The sequence below is a fragment of the Falco rusticolus genome, chromosome 4, assembly GCF_015220075.1.
Source record: "Falco rusticolus isolate bFalRus1 chromosome 4, bFalRus1.pri, whole genome shotgun sequence".
NCBI lineage: Eukaryota > Metazoa > Chordata > Aves > Falconiformes > Falconidae > Falco > Falco rusticolus.
In genome coordinates, this window is record NC_051190.1 from 62,364,203 (window position 1) to 62,386,366 (window position 22,164).

General features: G+C 37.3%; 1 protein-coding gene across 2 annotated transcripts in view; it reads left to right on the top strand.

The window, feature by feature from the left end:
- WDR37 (WD repeat domain 37) overlaps positions 1 to 22,164 on the top strand; it is a 48,593-nt gene that overhangs the window by 350 nt on the left and 26,079 nt on the right. The window contains exons 2-7 of one of the 2 annotated variants that reach the window (XM_037384126.1): positions 5,253 to 5,284; positions 9,133 to 9,310; positions 13,244 to 13,340; positions 15,820 to 15,915; positions 16,083 to 16,147; positions 21,814 to 21,949. In XM_037384126.1, the coding sequence (XP_037240023.1) occupies positions 9,173 to 9,310; positions 13,244 to 13,340; positions 15,820 to 15,915; positions 16,083 to 16,147; positions 21,814 to 21,949 (532 nt within the window). In that variant the 5' untranslated portion in view covers positions 5,253 to 5,284; positions 9,133 to 9,172. The remainder of the gene's footprint in view (positions 1 to 5,252; positions 5,285 to 9,132; positions 9,311 to 13,243; positions 13,341 to 15,819; positions 15,916 to 16,082; positions 16,148 to 21,813; positions 21,950 to 22,164) is intronic. The other variant, XM_037384127.1, reaches the window with a different exon arrangement.

Sequence of the window (22,164 nt, forward strand, 5' to 3'; positions counted from 1 at the left end):
GCCGCGGGGGCGGGGCAGGGCCGGGCCGGGGGTCTCGGGGGCAGCGCGGCGGCGGGGGCAGCGGGCGCGACCTGCGCGGTGCCGCCGCTCGCCAGGCCCGTGGCGGAACGCGGGGCTCCGGCCTCGGCGCCCCCTCCCAACCCGTCCCATTCCCGTCTGTTTCCGCGTGAAATGACTTGCACGTTCTTTCTAGAAAACCGAAATAACCGCAAACGAGCCCTTCTTCCTCTTCTCTTAGGTGTAGGTTGTTTTGGGTTTTTTCATCTTTTTTTCCCTCCCTAACACTTCCACCCCGAGGCCGTGGGGATGGTTCCAGGTGTGCAGCTAGTGGAACCCAGGGTGCCTGCTGAGGAGGCTCTGCTCGCCAGCTTTGTTGGTGTGCTGCTGCATGTCCTGAGGACAAGCCAGGTGTCGTACCTCATTAGTGTACAGGTTAAGTCCAGATCCTCTGATATCTGTACAAATGGAGTAAACATGAAATGCCCAGATTCCCTGTCTAGGGGGGCACGAGTGTGTGAGGAGGGGAGGTGCTGTCTGTGGACAGCAGGGTGGATCTGGCCTTCTGCAGCGGGAGGATGACTTGGAACCATCTGAGATGGGTAAAAGTTACGTCTGTAAGGGAGCCATTTCTCTCTGCAGTATTTCTCTTCCTGAGCTAAAAACAGTGAAGACAAACTTGAGGGAAGAATTAATATGCTTAGTGTATTCAGAGGTTGAGTAGATATTAGGTTCCAGTTATAGAAGAAAATTAAATAAAAAGACTGTGCTTATGCAAAGACAAGGAAAACTTGTCAAGTTAAGCCTTGAACTGTTCAAGAACATACTGGTGTTTGCAAAAAAAAAAAGAGAAACTTCTACATGTGTTTTTTATCCCTCTTGTTACATCTTCCAGCTTGTCCAAGTTTGTTTTGTTATAGAGGTTTAAAGTATGCTTCCTATAACAATAATTCATGGAAGGTTTACGTAAAGAACTGGTGGAACAGCTTCTTTGAAATGATTCAGTGTCATTGAGTACACCTTGAAATTATACAAACGTCTATTGTTCAGGCACCCATTTTGCAACATCACAGTAGTATCATTATCCTGAAGCAAATTTTGGAAACTGTTTTCCGAACAAGCCTGCTGTTGGCGTTTCTGATGTGATGTTTTTGAAAGTGAGCTGGTAACGTCAAGAATACTCAAGTATGTTTTCTAATGAGTAGTTTACATTAGATAAAATCTTGTGTGTGCGTGTGTCAGCCCTAACGTGTCTTGTAATAACTTTAAGGTGTAGCTTTGTGTGTTATGGACTGGGGCAGTTATTTTAAGAAAAGTTGCCTGCACCAAACATCAGAATTTAAGGCAGAGGCCACTGTAATGTTTGGTTTCTTTTTTTTTTTTTTTTTTTGCCTGTTTATGTGTACATTTGTCCCTAAACTAGTTTATCATGCTAAATCTAAGGGTAACTCTTTCTAAGATGAGACTCTCTAATGTAGATATGCCCTTCCACCATCTTTCTTTTAAATTTAGGACTTGTTTAAAGGATGCAGTCTTGTATGGACTGAAGTGCTTGAGAATGTTGGTACAGTCATGGGAGAAATATTGTGAGTGTGGTGATAGTGTCTTGAAAGAAGAGCTTGCTTCTACAAAATCCAGAAACTGCAAGCCAGGACTAGTATGCATCAAGTAAGGAGAAGTTAAGTTATATGTTTGAGATGAGATTGGAATGTTTTTTTGTCATGGAATTTTTAAGTCTTGGAGCTAAGACTAGTAGCTTGTTTTGTGGGTTGAAGGCCAGGGTGAGGGCCTTGTTTTGGAGGCCACTGCTTCAAACCCCTGTGGTGGAGAGTTTGTTAGTACTGAGGAATGGATGAGAATTGCGATGGTGTTCTTACAAGCCAGAGTGGTTTGTTATTTCCTTGAGTAATACCTACTGACTGTTTTGAGACTGTCTTAGTGTCTCAGGATGATAGGACTAGGTACTTGCAGTGCTGTTACATGTGCTATTGGAAAGTTTGGTAAGTTCTCTGTGGTAGGCCATATGAGGAAAAGCTTCAAGGATGTGCTGTACAAAGTTTATTTATTGGTGTGTCGGAAAAGCTTGCTAAATGTATTATAGTTACTGTCAAAGTTGCTTGCTTTTGTTGGTGTTTGAAGCAGTAGAAGATGCTAATTTATTAGCAAATAATATATTCCCAAATGAAGAGCAATGATATTAGAGGTCACTCTGCTTACATAAAAGCATAATTGCAATTTGTCTGGTACTTCATAATAAGTACCTACATATTGTTTGTTTAGACTAGCACAATAAGATTCTGGCCTCTGAATATGGTGCGGTGTTTCCTTAAACAAATACCTGATTAAACTGCCTTTGCTCTTAAACTTCTTTTGGATTCTTCACCCTCAGGTTTTCTATTTGCATACATACCTGCACATGCATCTAGACTACTTCTAGGCTATTACAGATTTGCTCATACAGGAATGGGAGCTAAAATGTCCGTGAAACAGCTAAGGAAATAGAGTAGCCTTCAAACATATTTTAGCATTTAACCAGCAGTAATCTAGCAGGACCTGATTCTGTCTTTTGAATTCCTCAGTAAAGTCAGCTAACCAATACCTGTTGATAAAACAAAGTACGATATATACTCATAGGTAATTAACTAGTGTTAAATGTAAGGTTATATTGTACCCTGTACCATTTAAACTGGTTGAAACTGTGAGCACACTCAGTGAGTGTAGGTAGCACAGATCTCGAAGGAGTTGTATGCTTTCAGGACATCAGCAAGTTCACTTAACAGGTCTCGGTCTCGTGATTATTAGTGGACCCAGGCAGGTTTTTTCTATATTATAAATTAAAAAAAACAAACCCCTATCCAAGTTTGATATTTATTATTGTTTAATGTTAGTCAAAATGAGTCTGTCTGGTTGAGAGTACAATTTCTTGCTTTAGTAGAGACTGTTTGGCAGGCTAAGTCTGCACTGCATTTTGGTGTGATTGCAGCATTTGCTGTCATGGTTGAATTAGCAAGATAAAAGCTTGCTAGCAGCAAAACTGGGCTGGCTTACACTTGGATGTTGATGCTAGAAGCTTGGTCAGAGTAGGTACTTAGTAATGCGTTAAAGCTTTTATTGTCGATTTCCAGATGTATAACATACTTCAAATTCATTGGTACAGTTTTTTACTATGCTTTCTGTTGAAGGGAGGTTGCGACCTTTTCAGTGGTGGATGCTTTCCCCTTTTACATTTCGAGGAACATCCAGTTTTGTTTGAAGTATGCTGCACTAAATTTAGAAGAAGAATTAATGTTGTAGTGCTTGAGTGAGATTTCATAAGGTTTGAGCACACTTGACAGTGGTTCTAGCATCCTCTGTCATGATCTGGGATGGTTTTGTTTCCTAAATATTTATCTTTAGCAAAACAACTACTCTTACAAAGAAGTCTGTTTAGCCTGGTCTTTCTCAGGTGTGCTGTATGCTTGGAGCTTGCATTGAATTAATGGAGTTTGAATGTACAGCATCTTTGAAACAAATTGTTCACTGAAGACCTCAAAATGGAAGTTTTGCTCTTTTAAATCCAGTTTCTTTGCATATTAATAAAGATTGTAGAGGCGAACATTGGTACTTAAATTCCCTTAACTCATGAGTAATGCTGTCAAATTGAGTTATGTGTAAGTAAGAAGGTAATAACTGTAATCATTCTCTTCTTTTTTTGCCTTTCCCTCTCTGCCTTGTGGAAAAATCCCCAACCTAAACCAAAAGATCAAAACCCCAAACCCCCTCACCCATGTTAATTGGCATCTTTGTATCTTAAGTTTTTAATGTTGCACAGAATAATTACTATTGTAAAAAGTGTTAGTTTCTTACATAGTATACACTGAAATTTTGTTCTAAACTGTTTGAAAATGAGAGACCTGAGACTAAGACATTTAAGAGCAAATACAGTAAAAAAAATTCTGTGTTCTTTGATTATTTATTTTTTTTTGTAATACAATCCTTTAAATAGTAAGTATTACTATTGTGAAACTCTAAACAAAATGGAGCAGGGAAATCTTGGATAAGATGTTGCTGAAACTTCCTGATGCTTTTCCCTTTACAGACTTCTGTGTTGTCTTGTATGAACAAAAAAGGAAATGCAATACTGTAGCCGTTCTGTCTGTGCCTGACACTTCTTAAAACAGATTTTCTTCCTGGCTTCAGCAGCATGCATACTCCAGGAATTCTTTCCTTTCAGCAGTCTGCTTGTTCTGTGTTCAAGAGTAGAAGTAGTAGGCAAGTAGAATTAGTTGATAGCTGCAGTGAATTTTTAAGTCTAGTAAGACCAGTGTGTGCACTTCTGTTTAGTGCCATTTCTTTGTTGTAGCTAAATAAAACAGCACTTGGTTACACATCTGCTCTTTACTGTTACTCTGATGAAATATTTCCTGTGACTGAATTCATGGTAACACCTGTCACAGAAAGGTAGGTGGCAGAACTTTAATTTAACACACTCTAAAATATGCTGCGAGTTTAATTAAAGTACTTGAAATACTGAAGTATCTTTGCATTTAGAAAGTTGTAATCACCTGTGGTCTAGATGTTTTCTAGGACATCTTTTTCTCCCCTACTTATGCTGATTGAATTTGTCAGAAATTCATTTGGTACCATTCTCCTGAGGCTTTGATGGATCGCTGTGTGAAGAACACTATGCAAAAGCAGCATTTTCCAAAACGGTTGAGCAGAATAGCTCAATATGTTTCATAAGCTCACTTTTTAATACTGCAGTACTTGTGAATTGCCCCCCTTAATAAATATTGTTTAGTGATACAACATTTCCCCCCATTTTCTGTGGGTTTTTTTTGCTTGTTTGTTTTTTGTCGGAAAGTACTTTTGTTTAGCGCTTTTTTTTTACTCTTGATTGCTGATTTTTAGCTTTTGTGAATTCAGCTTCATTTGGTTCAGGGAACAAGAGTTCTGTACTTTGTAATTTTTCATCTTGTAGTATTACTAAGTAGAAGGAAAGTGAATTTATCTTTTCAGAACCCATTTGTAGCACTCAAAAGTTATGATTAGGTACATCTAACTAACAGTATATAATGGGTCATTTTGAAGTCTTTTTTTCTTACTTTGACTGGGATTTGGTGCTTAGCCTTGACTTGTTTTGATGTTTTCCTTCACCCCCCTTCCCTGTTGTCTGGTGTGTTTTAACTACAAAATTTTCAAAACTGTGAAAGACTTTGACTGGTTTGTATACTACTGAATGTTTCACTAATCAATATTTAATATGGTTTTCATAGGATATGTAACATGACACTGATATTCTGGACAGGTAATTTTCATTGTTTGAAAACCTTACATAATAAGGGGAATCAGGTAACTGCTAGAAATGAGCACCTTATTTATTTATTTTTTTAGCATCATATTGCCAAGGATCTGTTTTGTGAAATCTACGCTTGAAAAATCTACAGCTTCTTACTGTTGCAATTAGCATCAAAATAAATCTGAAATTGTCAAAGTGAAGTTAATATTTAAAGGGACACTGTCACTTTTAAAACCTGAATTTACATCCTGGTTCTAAAAACTTTTAGTTATTGCTCCCTTACTGGAAAGTTTGTCAGGCTATTTGGTGGAATTCAGAACAATATTAAAGGCAGTGAAGCTCATCCCCTTTGGCTTCTCCTTCCTATCCTCTGTGTGCACATGACTGCTTGTGGCCTCTTTGGTTTCAGCTTTGGTATGGCTGTGTGCGCCCTCTTGCAGAGCCTGGGGACGAGCGTGCATGCTTGCTCTCTCCAGTACAGTGCATGAGTGATGTGGTCATGCTGGTGCATGAGGAGAACGCAGTCACGGTCAGTGACACTGGCTGCAGATGAAGTGCTGCTACCAAATAAATACAGTAACGGAGGTCCTTCTTACCTCATCTTTTCTGTTTGCTTATGAGCTGTGACAGTAGAAACTTTTATGTAGTCGATGTGAGAATTTCAGTATGTAAACATGTAATCTCACCCATTTGACTGTGTCCCTTTAAATTCTATATGCTAGAATGTATAGCTCCCAAATCTGTACGTACTGGTACTGAGTGGTGCGGTTGATTCTCTTGAGGGAAGGGATACCATCCAGAGGGACCTTGACAGGCTTGAGGAGTAGGCCCGCGCGAACCTCATGAAGTTCAACAAGGCCAAGTGCAAGGTCCTGCGCCTTGGATGGGGTGATCCCCAGTGTCAGCACAGACTAGAGGATAGATGGGTTGAGAGCATTTGTGCAGAGGAAGACTTGGAGATACTGGTGGATGAAACATCTGACATGATGCAGCAATGTGTGCTTGCAGCCCACAAAGCTGAGAATGTGCAGTACAAGAAAGGCAGTGTGAGAAAGATATGGACCTTTTGGAGCGACTCCGGAAAAGGGCCACAAAAACGATCAGAGGGCTCGAACACCTCTGCTATGAAGAGGGACTGAGAGAGTTGGGGTTGTTTAGCCTGGAAGAGTTGTCTCTGGAGAAGACCCTGTTGTGGCCTTTCAATAATTAAAGGGGGCTTTTAAGAAAGAGGGAGAGAGACTTTTTACGAGGGCCTGTAGTGACAGAACAAGGGATAATGGTTTGAAACTAAAAGAGGGTAGATTTAGATTAGATATAAGGAAGAAATTTTTATGATGTGGGTGGTGAAACACTGGAACAGGTTGCCTGAAGAGGCTGTAGATGCCTCATCCTTGGAAACAACATTCAAGGTCAGGCTGGACAGGGCTCTGAGCAACTTGATCTAGTTGAAGATGACTCTACTTATTGCAGAGGAGTTGGACTAGATGACCTTTAAATGTCCCTTCCAACTGAAATCATTACATGATTTTATGAAGCCATCCAGAAAAGGGTATTTCTTGGTAAAGTCCTCTAAGATGAAGTAGTTTGGCACCAGAGGGCAAACGGAAGTTAACGTAGTTAAAACAATGCCTGCTAAGGCATAAACCATATTAACATATTTGTGTACAGCTCAGGAGCCGTATCTGGCAGGAATAAGAAATTAAGATTATTTTTTTTTCCCACAGAGCTTAATTGAAATGGTGTTAAGTGGTTTATGTCATGATATGTAACTGTGTATGTATAGCTGTCTATGTGTGTGCACACAGTTTGGTGCTTTGGGCCTTAAAAATTAATCCTGAATACTGCAGAAATAGTAAACTGAGCCATTGAAAGAGTGGCTCTCAAGGGAGGTAGGAAGGAGGGTGGAAGAGAAGAGAATATATATGTGTTTGGGATATGATCATGTTTTGAAAAGAAACAGAAATGTGGTGAGCACTGAAAACCTGTTCCTAATTCTTGACCATATGTCCAAGAATAGGAAGATACTTAGTGAAGCCCAGAAAACTGGCAATAATTTGTTTATGGGATGGGCTTTTTTTAATTTCATCCTGTCTTTCTGTGGTAGAGGCATCTAGCCACAGTGAAAAAAGATATCCAGTCAAAGAAGAAACTGCCCAATGGTAGTTAATTTAGTTCTTTAATTTGTGAATATAGCTAATTAGTTACTCCTGATTAATCACACATAAAAAGCTCTGCTGGGATTAGGTGCAGGGGAGGACTGTGCTGAGTCCAGAGGAAATGAACAAAATCATTTCAGTGCAGTAAAAGATACAGGTGCAACCTGAATTTTATTTTAGATTCACTATGGAATTGGTGTCAGGTTACTGGAAATCATCTGTTCCAAAAGCTAATTAAAATACCAGTTTTTTTAATGAGAAAATTTGAGGATAGATGGGCATCAAATCCCTAACTAAATCTGTCTCATTTTGATATAAATTTATGTATCTGTGCATATTTTCATGACATAAAAACCAAAGCAAATTTAAAGTTGTTATTATTTATGGCACATACTGTGTTTTTAGCAAGGTATGCTTTCTTTGGTTTCCTTGGCTTTATGATATGTTCAAAAGCTGAAAATACCATGACAAAACCACTGAACTGGTTAATGCCTAGTCTTGTTAATAGTGATGGTGCTCATTCCTAGCTTGAGATCTAGTGTGCCGGTGGATCTTAAATTGGAAATGGCCCTGGGTTTGCTGTAAATTTTCTGTGATCAACTTACTTAAAAGGAAGCTCAGTTGCCTTGTTAGCTTTGCCAACTCTGCTCTCCTATTTCTCTGCAGACTATTGCAGCTATTTTAAGTTGTAATTGTTTCAGAAATCATTTATGCTGGAGAATGAATTTTTATTTTGTTCTCAATGTTCATGATAGGTTTGATTACTCAAAAACTTTCAAAAACATTTGAAATGTTTAACAACTGGTACCCCATGAAAATAAAATAAAATCTGTTGAATATCTGGTTTAAAAAAAATCCAGTAATTAAATGTTTTTTAAAAATAAGATTTTGACAGTAAAGTACATATTCTCCACATCTATGCAAGAAATCAAACATAATTTGATTTTTCTTAAACAGGGGAAAGCAGTATATCATGCATGGTAATATTAATTGGTGATACTGTCAGGTGCTCTTAGGGATATTAAAGATGCTTATTTGGCTTTAACAAGCTGACAAAAATTAACAGCAACAGCCTGGTAAGTCAGGTGCACTTTTACTGTTCTTGTAAGTTCATAGGCACTTTTACTACCAAGAAAGTGAAACTGTGAGCTGCCAAAAATTGTGGAAAGTAGTTTTCAGAACTTCCGTCATTAAAATTAATTTCTGCTTATGTGTCGACAAGCACATCCATTAAATTTTGTATACTAACACTTAATCTTGCATACTACATTTTTAACCTGACAGTGTCCCTAAATTATCATGTCTGTTTGCTTTCATTTTCCAGCTGGGTTTTAATTTTGCATGCATTTTGGTGGAATATAGTATGCGTAATAGTTGTTTCCTGGAAGCATTTGGGGCTGTCTCTGCTAGCGCTCTCCAGAATGGGCAAGGTAGTGGAAGTTGTTTTCTTTTTGTGGAGGTTTGTTAGCTAATGAATAAGTAATGCAGAAGTGATTCCACTTTATTTACATACATGCATACATGTTTTTGAACTTAATGTTGTTTGAAGAATAGCTGTAAGTAATAGGGAACCCTTCCTTTTAATGACAACCCAAACAACACCAAAATTTAGTAGAATTAAATACTTCTATTTTGAGAAAAAAATATGTTAAACTCTGATTAGTTTGCAAAGCAATTTGTAAATGTAATGCTTGTCCTTAGTTTATCATAGGAGCCTCCGTGAAGCTGTTTTTTTGAAGTAATGCCAATAGAAAGTGGAAGTTGTGCATCTGCTCGCCAAGCAAAGCAGAAGCGTAAATCACACAGTCTTTCAATCCGAAGAACCAACAGTTCCGAGCAAGAACGGGCAGGACTGCAGAGAGACATGTTGGAAGGACAGGTACGATCATACACTGCTGCTCAGGGAACTTCTGTAACTTTTTAATGAGTGTTTTCTATGTGAAGAAATGAAATAAACCTTAAGTAATTAAATACGCCCAGTAAAGCTTCAGGGCCAGCAGACTGTCTTGCTTGTAAGTGCTGTCTTCGGAGACTGCCGTGGATGTTAACAGTGTTTCAGATTGTATTCAGTCAGGCCTGTGGAGCTTTATGTTGGCTTTTGTGTGTTCATACATGAATGATAAAATCATGAAGAAATACAAAGAAACAGCCTGTTTATTTTGCTGTAGGCCCCCCCTGCCCCCTTTCCTTTAAAGCTGAAGATTGATTTTTGATAGTTCCTAAGTTTGAATTTGGAATAGTAGTAACCCAGGAATATGAATATACCAAAATACTTGTTATTATGACTCTGATAGGGAAGGTATTAGTGGTGCTGTTCTGCATTCCTTTCCATAAAGTAAACAAATACTGCCTGCTTGACAGAGGCATGAGCTAACTGAGATTTTTGTTTGTGTGGGTTTGTTTTTGTTTGGTTGCTGTGTTGTTTTTTTTTTAAATTTGGCTCAAATGAAGGTGTGATATTCTATGTATTAAATTTAAGGGAAGAACAACAACAGAGTTTATTTAATCATGTCAGTCTGTGTAGCGGATGCAGTCTGGAGCCACTTGGGAGTGTTCCACATAATATTGACATTAACTGTAGGTAAGGTTCCTGTAGGAAGTATTTGAAGTAGTTCTGCCATAGATAAGCAAATATCAGTTTGAAAACTATTTATTGTCAAATTGAGTGTGCAATGTTAATGCAGGCCTGGCAAAGATCATGCAAAAAACTTTATCAGAGAAGTGGTTTGAAATGCTAACAATGTTTGGCTACGAGAAACCTCCCTTTATGGACTCTGCAGATGCTCTGAAGGGAAAACCTTGTCTTTTCTCTGTTTTGTGACTTTTTTTTTAATTGAATCTATTATTCATAAATTACACTGTTAGTTTTCTGGGAACTAACGGAGCCCAAGCTGTTGCTTCTAGTCTTGTAGGAGTTGGAGAATGTAAGTACTTGGATGGAAAACTGTTCACGTATTTGGACTATTTCAGCCTTACTTCAGGGAAGGAGTGAAGGGTGGCTGAGAGGTCAAGCCGTACTGTCACTTCTGTCTAGTAAATCAAAATTTTAAGCTGTTTTAGTACTTCTGTCAAACTCTGTAGGTGTATTATGCTGTACTATTTAAAACATTTACATATTTTAAGTGTGTTATGTATCATCTCACTTAATTTTGTTGACTTTTAACCTTGAACAGCCAGTGGCGGATTCTAACGAGAGTGTTAATGCCCTTTCACAGTGTAGCTTTGAACCGCATGAGATCTACATAGGTACTTTTGCAGATAAACAGATAACATTATTGCATGGTATTTTAATAAGCTAATTTAAATAATGCCAACTTTAAAGATGGTAAAGTGGATGTGTTTTACTATGCTGGTTACTTGAGGATGGGTTTAGATCTGCTTACGCTTTCAGGCTCTGAGAAGTGCATTGAAAACCTTTCCTACCTCTCCTTTTCTATTTCAAAAATTGTAGGACAACTTAGTTTCTTTCATAACCTTGCTGTATGGGATTATTGGGTAATTGAAGCAGAAATAATTCTTCCAACTTTAGTGTTTCTCTTAGTGTTTCATTTGTATAGTATTCTTGTTTAATCAATTTTGTTTCAAGTTGGTTTTAATCAGGATCTGTTTCACATTCTGGTTGACACTGAATGCATGAACAAAAGTATTGTCTCAAGGAGGAGGCAGATGAAGATGCAGGAAGGAATATCGTGGGGGGCGTAAGCAGCATAGTGCCACTTCTTTGAGCACAGTGCCTGTTTCAGCACAGTGCCACAGCTTAAAGTAGCTGTGAAACCGGTCTAAAACTGAATTATGCACAAAGCAGATGTGCTCTGTCATGGCTGTTAGTGGTTTGTCTTGCTTTTTGCTTTAAAACTGATGTTCAGAAAGAACTTATAAAATCAGGATCATGATAGGCTTTTCTAATTGTTTCTGAAGAAATAATCATGACTGTATGAACTGAAATGTGAGCGATACTAAATTCTGGTGTTTAGATGCTGGCTTGGTGGAAGGCGCGTGCTGCCCTCGCCTGGCGAGTGTGCGCACGATTCCTCCTGATCCAGTCACTGTGGGAATGGATCGGATTTCTTTTGGTTTAGGTGTACAGGAGCACTGAAGAACAAAACTAGCTATATTCATCCTTAAACTTGCATTGAATAATGAAGCTCACTCGAAATTGGGTGGTGTCCTGTGATAACATTTGTACTTCCATTCCAATAATGCTTCTTCGGTACTTCTAGACCTGAAATAGTGGTTTGTGCTGTGGCAGAATCTCACTCATTTTCTTTTTTTGCTCATAGCTGATGATGTTAAGATTTTGAAATTACATATTTTTGCTTTGTTTAAAAAAGTAGATGTTGCTGATGGGCAGATTCCTTGTATATTGGATAGGTAAACATTGACATATTTATGATACGATATACAAGATACCATATTAATTTCATTTTGAAATTTGGTAACTTGTTTCCTTACATAGGTATTTCTCAGGTTTTTAATATAGCTGCATTATTTACAGGTTTTTCCAATAATAAGATGTTGTCTTCCTGATTTCTGAGGTGATGGGTTAGATATGCTACAAAGGAGTAGTTGAGCTTTTTCATTGTTAGGGGAAGGCTCAGTTAAGTGGAAACTTCTTTTAAAATACATTTTTAGCTGGCTACCTAGATAAATAAGTGCAGTAAGCCAACCTACGTATTGTGGTCCAACAACAACTGAAGAGTGGAACAGGTTTAGTAGAATTTGTGTAGTGAGCAAGGATGGATCAAAAGATGATCCATCCTTGCTCTCACTTGTAGTGGATTAATTGATTATAGTTATTAGAGTAGCGACAATATTTGTCCATTCTGATTTGCCATTTTTTAGTAGCATGCTATGCTTTAAATTTAAAGATGTTTGTTAGTACTAGGTTCTCAATACTGCAGTCAGTTGTTTTCTGCTTTACTCGCTGTCTGCTCAACAGTGTCTGATAACAGAATCATTGATACAGTGAGAACCTTGACTCCCAACAGAAATCAGTACTTACTTGTTTTGGATATGGTATGCATTTGTTCTGGGACAATATGGTGCTGATCTCTGTTTTATAGGCAGATTAATAAAACTTAAGTAACTTGCCAACAGAAACTTGGTCAAGCTGTGTATTGAGCTCAGATCATATAAATCCTGTGTTAGTGGTTTTATTACATACTTGGTTTTGTGCCTCAGAATTGCTATGTTGATTATGGTGAAGGAAATAATCAGTCCCCTTCTGTGAATTTGCTTCAAAATACTTTCTGTGAAGATGAGATGCTTGATTAATCACTTCCTAGGGAGGGGAGGATTAGAAATTGTAGTTTGTTTCCTTCACAGTTAGTTGTGGTTAGTGACAAAAGTAGGTAAATGTTAAAAATAAACTATCCTTTCAAACTTGTCTCAGGCTTTGGTAATAAAGTGCTTTGTGATGACAACTTCCTATCCTAATGCAGTCAACTTCTGAATTACTTTGTCAACCAAAGGTATTCTTTCTTCCTTGAACTGGAAGCACCTTGACATTATATTGTAATTTTTTTCCACTTTTTTTTTTAACAAGTTGTACATGTATCTTGGTTTTATAAATTTTCTCTAATGAAGACACCCCCCCAGGTGATTTGAATTCTGTCCCTTGAAAGATGAGTATGTAAAATGAGTAATTGTGTGGTGCACAGAGCTTTAAATTTTGTGTTCTACACCAGTAGTAGTTTTAATTTCCCTTGTTGCTGGGAGATGGAGAGAACTGTTAAAATGGGTTTAAGATTGAAGAGTAACTGCATATAATATATGTAAAGAAAAATATAAACCCCAATATTTTGCCTCCTAGGATTCTAAATTACCATCATCTGTCCGGAATACACTCCTTGAACTTTTTGGACAAATTGAACGGGAGTTTGAAAACCTGTATATTGAAAATTTAGAATGTGAGTATCTATTTTTTCCAGCAATTTATGATTTTTTTTTGGATTTAGGATGTAGCAGTGGTAACTGAGGTGCTTTCCTTGGATACTGTAGTGTAATTAACATAGCTTTTCTCTGAGGAATTTAAGAATTGTTTTGAACTTGTTGTCAAAGATGGAGTTTGTACCTTTTTGTAAAAATCACTTTCTTAGCTCTTTGCCACAAGTAGTGAGAACTGATGTGCGTCATCCTCCTTGGCTCATAGGCCAAGAAACTGAAGTGGCTGTCTCCTTGTCATTCATTGTAGGCTCTGTACATACCATGCTAATCTGGGAGTAACTCCTTTCAGTCATTGAAGTTTGTGGCTTTGTTGTATATTTACAGGCTTAAATTTAATGATGTAATATCAGTAAATAAAATTGGAAAAGTGTCTTTGAAAAAGTTTAAAATGTGGTGGTACTGCTACTTAGTACGTTGCATAACTAGCACCTGCAACTGTTCATTAATTTTGAAGGTGAGCACTCAGATAAAAATTGCAGGTGTTATCTGCAAAAAATGTTGTTTGTTTAATGACAGGGCAGTCGTATTTTAATTTTTGTGATCCAAGGTGATATAAGAAGATCCAAAGTAAGTAACACAGACAGTCATACAGTATAACCTCTGCTCCATTTTCCTTGCTGGATTTTGGAAGCTTTGTGTGGCTTGGCTTCTGAATTGTGGAGTCTGTCTGATTTGGCTCCAAGTCAAATTTTTTTCCACACCTAATCTGTTCCCACAGTTAAACCAAACACTCATGTTAAAAAAGTTCTTGTGTGCTTTTTGAAAATGTGCTGGGTTTTTATTCTTTTAAAAATTGAGATAGTGTTGGTTAAAGACTATCATCAACACTACACATTTTTTTTAGGGACAGTTTGCACAACTGAGTTCACAGCCTCCTGGTGAGAACTTGGATGGTAGCAAAAAAAATAGGGGTTTCCCTCTCCAGCATTCAAAAATTGTCAGAAAACAAGTGGTGAATCTGTCTGTACCCTCCAGAGTCTGATTATTTTCCTTCCGTTCCATTTCTCTTCCTTCTTCATCTTCTTTCTTCATTTCAAAGTTCTAGTTCACTCCTGGCCTTTGTGATCTCTTTCCACACCCTAGACAGTTTCTAAATTTTTTTTTTTCTGATGCTTGATCTGTTATTTCTTGTTCTTGCTCTAATTCCTACACTAGTGTTGCAGTTACTATATGTAAAGAATCTCAGTTTTTTCCTCTCTGGCATTTCATATGCTCCCTTTCCCATACACCTTAATTTCAGTTTCTTCTTTTTGTTACTCTTTCTAGGCTTCAGTCTTAATCCTTTCAGGCAGTCTTGTATCTGCCTGGTTTGTTTGTTTCAGTTATCTGTTACTACAAGCCTGTCTCTCTGTTTATTTCTCTTTCATATTGTCTGTGCTTTATCAAAGTTTATGTTTATGTGACTGGGAAGACAGAAAAGAGAATCTTGCTTTGCTCATTTCAAGCACTTGGGTGTGGTGTGGAAGTGTAAACTGACTCTTCTGGTGCTGAGAACTGAGACTTATGTGAAATTCTCAGAAATGGCAAGAGTCATACTCCTCATGTATCACATTCTCCCACATTTCAAAGCCTGGGAGTTCTAAAGGAAGTCCTAAGAATCTGTGGAGAGACAGGCCTGGACTTAGAGTATCAGCCCCGATTTTGAGAAAAAACTATAAACCACTGAAAATGTGCTTTATAGAATGAATTTGAGCAACCTTAACCCAGCCCAGCCACTGGAAATCATTGGCGAGGACCTGATTTGTTCTAGCTATGCCATCACTCTGTCCTGGGTTGATAATGGCACTGGTGAGAGTTATAATTAATTGACAGAAAAGCATGTTCTTGTTATAAATACATGCTTTGTCTGATGTGCAATGAAAATATTTCAATCTTATTTAATGTGTTTCTAAAACAGCTAAATGTGAAATGTATATGTCATTCTATGTTTTTAAATGTATTTCAAAGTATAAAAAACATAAATACATTTGCTGCACTGCCCTTCTTACTGAAACTCTTGAGAGTGGACAGGCATTCAGAGGAGAGGACTATTTTGTGATTAATAAAATCTTTGTTGAGAAGATACTACATACTAAATCTGTGGCTGAAATCTTTCTGATGCTGCAAGTTTTCTGTCTTTTGTTAGATCTAATTCAATACAGGGGTGCCATGTATTTCACAGAAGTGGGTTTGTTAATTCTTAGCCACATTTATTCATGTAAAAGTAGTAAGAAGCCACCAATACTTTTCCTTGGAATCTGGGTCAAGGTTAATCTCTGGAAAATCCAGCATGACTCTTGGTTTGTCTTGGTGAGACCTGCTTTTATAAAGTCACAATTGATCTCTTCTCCTGTCCTAAGCATAAAATAGATTACTTACCATAATAATTCTTAAATGGTATGTTAATGATGTTGTTAAAGATACTCAATTTTTTGTATTAGTGATAATTTTTGGTTTTGTTAGTACGTAGAGAGATTGATACACTGAATGAGCGTTTAGCAGCTGAAGGACAGACAATTGATGGAGCCGAACTGAGCAAAGGACAGCTGAAAACAAAAGGTAAGAGAGCAACAAAGAATCTTAAATTAGTGGTTTTGAATTCACATTTTTGTACTTTGCTGGCCAAAACTTAGAATCTTAATCAAGGGAGTTAATAGCAGTTACTTATACAAACCAGGTAATACTGTATTTGAAATATCTTCCTTTGAATTTGTTTGTCTCAACAGCCAGTCATAGTACCAGTCAGCTTTCTCAGAAATTAAAGACAACTTACAAGGCCTCAACTAGCAAGGTATGAGACAAATTAAACCTTTACTCATCAATGTGTACTCATGAGACTAACATGACTGTCTTTAAGTTGTAAATTTTCGTTTCTTTAAGCTGAGTAGTGCTGTTCTTTAAGTAAATCTGCCTCTTGAGGAATGGTATGGTTGTCTTTGATTCATCAAATACCCACTACTTCAGCCATGCTATATGACATTTATACAATTATTGCTCACCTTTTTTAAAGGATGAATGTTGGAGGGGAGAGAGTGCACCCGCATGTGTATGTGGGATTTCTCTTTTGTAAATAGAACTGAAAAAAAATGCAATTTCATGAGGGAAATAGAGAACTTTGTAGGTAGTGAATTTCTGAATAAAGATTTGGGTATTGCAGTTGAAATGGGAATTTCAGTAGGCATCTGTAAGTGTACTAATATAGGTTAAGGTTTTTTGGCTTTTTTATTACTTATTTTTAGCTATGAGACTAGAACGGTTTCCTTCCTTTACATTGCAAGCCTTGCAAATTAGTAGCTGGTGATCTTTTTTTGCTTGGTCTCTCAGCACAGTTAACCTTTCTCATGTTTTACATTTTGCATATCTGCATCTGTCTGATATTTTTATTTTCCTCTTTCTCTCCCCTTTTACAATTTTCATGGAGAGTTTACCTACTTCTCTTTTTGTCCTACCTCAGGGTCATTTCATGATACATTATTAAGCGTAAATGAGATGTGAGGGAACCACAGTGGGATCTTGTACGTGAACCAACTATATAAGAAGCTCTGTGGTGACCTGTATTGCAGGCTAATGCGTGGTTATGGAATGACTGTAGGTGTCTTGGAAGTACCATCTGTTAAGTAGTCTGAAGGTCTGAGAATAAAAGAATAGGGTGGTGAAATAGATCTAAGTTACTATGTTTTATTCGGTATTTTTATTTTATTGTTTCTCAGACTTTTTTTATGCTTGCCAATCTGATGCATACAGGTGCCTTTTTTTCTTAAGAGTTAACGATACACAAATTTTTTGATGAGGCCACTTTTAAATAGGGGCAACATGCTATTAGTAGGGACAATATAGTATTAGCACACCTACTGTGTAGTTGTGAGTTAGTACTTTCTCTAGTTTAGTGGTGGGGCTTTTGTTGTTTGTGTTTTTTTTTTTTAAGGCTGGTGTTACATGCTTGTCATCTTTCACTTGCTTGCAATATAGTGCTCATTTTCTCTCTTGGGCAAGGCAGGTGGACCTTGCAACTTCAGCGTGGGAAGCTGGGAAGTATGGGGTGGAGACTCCTGGGTAACTGCTTTGCTTCCTGGTGTTCTGATATGCATGCACAGCGAAGTAGTCATGAGTAGTGGAACATGAAGAATTTAACACCTTATCATAGACATTGTACATAGCTATTATACCAATTGGTAACCAAGAGATGTTGGAATGTGCTGACATGTTTCTTTCCATGACTTTGAATTGAATTTAATAGGGGGTAGAGAGGAGAACTGAGGGAAATGACAAAGCTGAGAGCATCTCTGTCCAGTGTATTCATGGAAACCTTTCTGCACTTCATAGGAGTGGCTTTATTTTGGCAGCTTCTTTCTTCCTACACAGAAGAGTTGAAGCTGTAACCATTTGTCTCTTGACCCACGGAGACTATAGCTAAAACTCAGAGAAGGCTGTAACTAAGTTTCTGACAAATTATGATCTTTCTTTCTGTATCTTGACTGGATACAGTTAGAGTTCCCTAATACCCTGTCAGGGAAAATAACATTTGAAGAGTCTTATGAGTTCAACATATGAGTTCTGAAATTCTTAAGTCTGTGTTTTTTTGTGAGCACTGAATGAACAATGTTGTTCACCAAAAATGGGTTCTGTTTTAAATATAGTGGGGTAGTGATCACAATTTTCTTTTCAGCCCATTCTTTATACTGTTACTGTATGCCTAATTTTTTTATTGGCATTTTTATTGGCAAACCAAAAAAATTGGTTTTTTTTTTCCTCCTTTTGCCCTGTGGGAATTTAGAAGAAACTTTTTACAAACCAGTTGTTTTGTGTAATTGCAAATGATTACATTTTTCTGATTGTCAACCTCTGAAGAGATTAGGTTTGTTCTGAAAAGAGCTTTCAATATTTGCTTGTTCTAATGTGAAGGCTGATCCTTAACTGCTTTAGTATTGGTAAAATATGCTAAGGCTAAAGCAATCTTTTAATTTTCTTGGGAAAATGCTGAGGTAAACATACTTAATTCAAATCTTTCATAGAAAATACCGATATGGGGATACTTTTCATCCCTTAGCTGTGTTGAAAGTCTGAATATTAAGTTGACAAAACCCATAGCAGAAAAGGATGCTTTTAGCAGCAGAGGGTATCTACCAGTGCCCAAATCCTGAAGAGATAGAGTAGATTTAGTGCTAGGCACTCTTAAAAATATTTTTTTGTGTATGTTAATGGACAAGATCCTGTAATTTAACTGCAGTTGTTTGTAGATGCAGGAATCACTGTGTGAAATTTGTGTTTTGATATTAACAAGGTGGTATTGCTGATGTTAACAATCCCTGGCTGTGACAGTTGTTAAGACATCAGGAAAACATTAGGAGTTTATGCAGAGTCCTAAAATAAACTGAAATGATATGACTTTCTCCATCACAAACTAAATTCCAGGACCTCTGATCCTTTTGGATCAGGAAAAGGACTCTTAAAGGAAGGTATTTCTTCACCCAGCAGTTGAAAGGAATAAAACTTTTTGAAATATGTAGGTTTTGACCTCGCTGCTTAAAGTTGCTCCACAGGAAATTCCATTCAGCAGTCACAGTGTCACGTTGCTGGACTGGTCCTGAGTTGACCAAGTTCTCATTCTTATTTCTAATGTGTCCTGTCTGCTTAAGAGGCATTTTTACAGGGTGTTTCAATTTGTTTGCCATGCAGTTGTTTCAATTTATATTGAGTTTTCAATTGCTTACATGGTAAACAATTGTTTCCTTATTAACAAATTTCTATATAGAAGGACGTACATGAAACTATGGATATAAGAAAGAAGACAAAGTTGAAACAGTCAAGATACAATTGCCCATTTACTTGTGTTTGTATATGATAATCTGAAATCTGCAGTTATTTCAAAAAATTTCTGCAGTACAGAGGCTTCTCTTTAACAAGTTGCATGTTATTTAAGTATTTAATTTCCCATCTTGGAAAATTGTTATGTATGGTTAAGGGACCAGGAATTAATCGAGGCACTATCTGGTTTATCCAGTTACTGGTATGTGAGGTGAGGGCAGCGAAAAAGAAAGATGGGGGAAAAAAAAAAAGTACAGAAAAAGTGTACATTAAATATCTATATGGATATCCAGTGTTAGTGTTCTTGAGCTCTTATCTTCCATGGGCCTTTCACTACAAGAAAGACATTGAGGTGCTGGACCATGTCCAGCAAAGGGCAGTGAAGCTGGTGAAGGGTCTGGAGCACTCCTAAGAGGAGTGGCCGAAGGAAGTGGGGTTGTTTAGCCTGTTCAGCTCTACAGCCGCCTGAAAGGTGGTTGTAGCGAGGCAAGTGTTGGTCTCCTGAGTACAAACCATTGGACAAGAAGAAACAGCCTCAAGTTGGACCAGAGGAGGTTTATACTGGATATTAGGAAAAATTTCTTCACCCAAAGGGTTGTCAAGCATTGCAACAGGCTGCCCAGGGAAGTGGTTGAGTCACCATCCCTGGAGGTATTTGAAAGACGGTGTAGGTGCAGTGCTTAGGGACATGGTTTAGTGGTGGATTTGGCAGTGTGAGGTTAACAGTTGGACTCAGTGATCTTAAAGGTCTTTTCCAACCTAAATGATTCTGTGATTCCATGGAGACTGCTAATACTCGAAAAGGAGTTTTACAGTCTTGCCATGAAATGATCAATGAAACCACTATCCAGCAGTTTTGGAAAATCTGTGCTTGTTTATGAGTAAGAGATAGTTTCTCCCAGAAAACCTTTGCATGAGCGTTTGACTCAAAATTAGAAAGACAGAACACAAGCGTATGAGCTTGTGGAGTTGAGAGTTGAAAAACTTAAGGTTTGGCATTTGAGCTGAGCACTATATTAGTCCTTAACTGCTTGCTTAATTCTGCTGTTCCACTTCTCATACTTGACTCCGTTTAGTTTAAGGACTATATTCAATGTGGACGTTGCACCTGTAGGATTGTATTCCGAGTTTATGAAACTCTGCAGTACAGTTGAACTAATAATCTTTACCATTAACACATTTCCTTTTCATTGCGTCCTTAATGATTGTTTCTCCTTCTGCTGTGAAACTGATTGTGTATTAGCTGTTAATTTGGAATTCAAATAGGGCGTTATCATTCATCATTGGAAAGGTGACATGCTTAGGATTTGGAATGCTCTTGCAGATATTCTTTAACTTTTAAAAACGTTTTTGGAAGTAATTTGCTTTAAGGATGTGCTTAAGACCTTCTTTTTTGATAACAAAACTTGATAGGATTTTAACCTTAGTTTATGGTATCTGAAATGAATACTTAATTAATTTGCTAAGTTTTACTAAGCTGTAGATAAGTCTTAATGTGATTTGTGTTGAAGGATTTAAAGGTTTTGACTTAACTAGTCAGAGAGATACCTGCCCATAAATGCATGTGGAGGAAAACACTGGTAAATTGAAGTAATCTTTTTGTTTCAGATTTGGAAAGCTTTTCAGATAACTGTTCTCTGAGCCTCAAGACTTGTGGGGTAAAAATAAAGTATTTTTAACAGTCGTTTTGCTTTTTGAAGTAATCTTTTGCCACTCTTGGTTTCAGTTGTCTCTGGAAGTGTTCCAGCAAGACAAAATTATTTTTTTACTTTTTTAATTATTGTACTCCCCTTTATCTGAAAATGTAGTTTCTGCAATTTGGTGTCTTTCTGTAGATACTGAGTGTTTTCAGCCTTCCTGGACTATACTGACTGCCTTGTAGTTTTACTATTTTTGCTAGACTTTTTCTTCCTTTCATTTGGTATTCCTTACATGTGTACTAATTTGGATTCAGTGAGTCTTCTTTGTTTTCCTCTAATAGCACTGACTTTCAGGGAATGTGCTTATCAAATGTTTAGATGAGTTTGACGCCTTTTTTTTTAAGCTTTATTACACAACTGGCATATGCTCTCAGGTTAATGTTTGATTTGATTAGCTTTGTGCGGTTTTGAAGAAAAACAGTAGTGAGTCTTTAAAATGAGAATGTTTCTGGATTTACAATAATTATGTAATATGTATTTTTTTTTCAAAGACACATTGGATAGCATGGACTGTCTTTAAGTTATCAGATGTACCTGTTTAGGAATAGGCAAGGAAAGTTTTGAGCATGTTATCTTTTGGTTTTGTTCTGAGATTTTTGTCTTTTTTTTTTTTTAATAATTATAATCCTTTACCCAAACTGAACAGGAAGTGCACACTGCATTTGTACAACTCATTACTTCAGTGAGATTGTGTTACTGTAGTACAAAATAGTTTACCTAGTTTCTGTAAGAAGGGGGGTGTTATTAATAAAGAAAAAAAAGAAGAAATTAAGAGGTATGTTTGCATCCAAACTCACTTTCCTACCATCACATGTCAAATTTTTCACAGTAGTGAACTGTCAGAACACTGAGAATCATTATGAAAAAGTTAGTATCTATTTGTATTTGTGAGGTAATTACTTAATCTTGGGTCAATGTGAAAAAAAATATGTTGGTGTCTCTGCTATTTCAGATTGTATCCAGTTTTAAAACTACAACATCAAGGGCAATCTGTCAACTGGTAAAGGAATATGTTGGCCACAGGGATGGTATTTGGGATGTCAGTGTCGCGAAAACTCAACCAGTGGTGTTGGGAACTGCATCTGCTGGTAAAGTTTTGCAGTTTTGTGTTGCTTGAATCTTTAGAAAACCCTGGTTTAGTCCTTAAGCTATAGCAAATCTAGATAAAACCCATACTTGAATAGTTAGCTACACACTGAAAAAGCCAATTTAAAGCTGTTCAGGAGCTGAAAAATTCTTAAATTGGAGTTCCCTTGAAATGCATTTAACTTCTAGGAGTTTCAGGTATCCTTATTGACCTTTG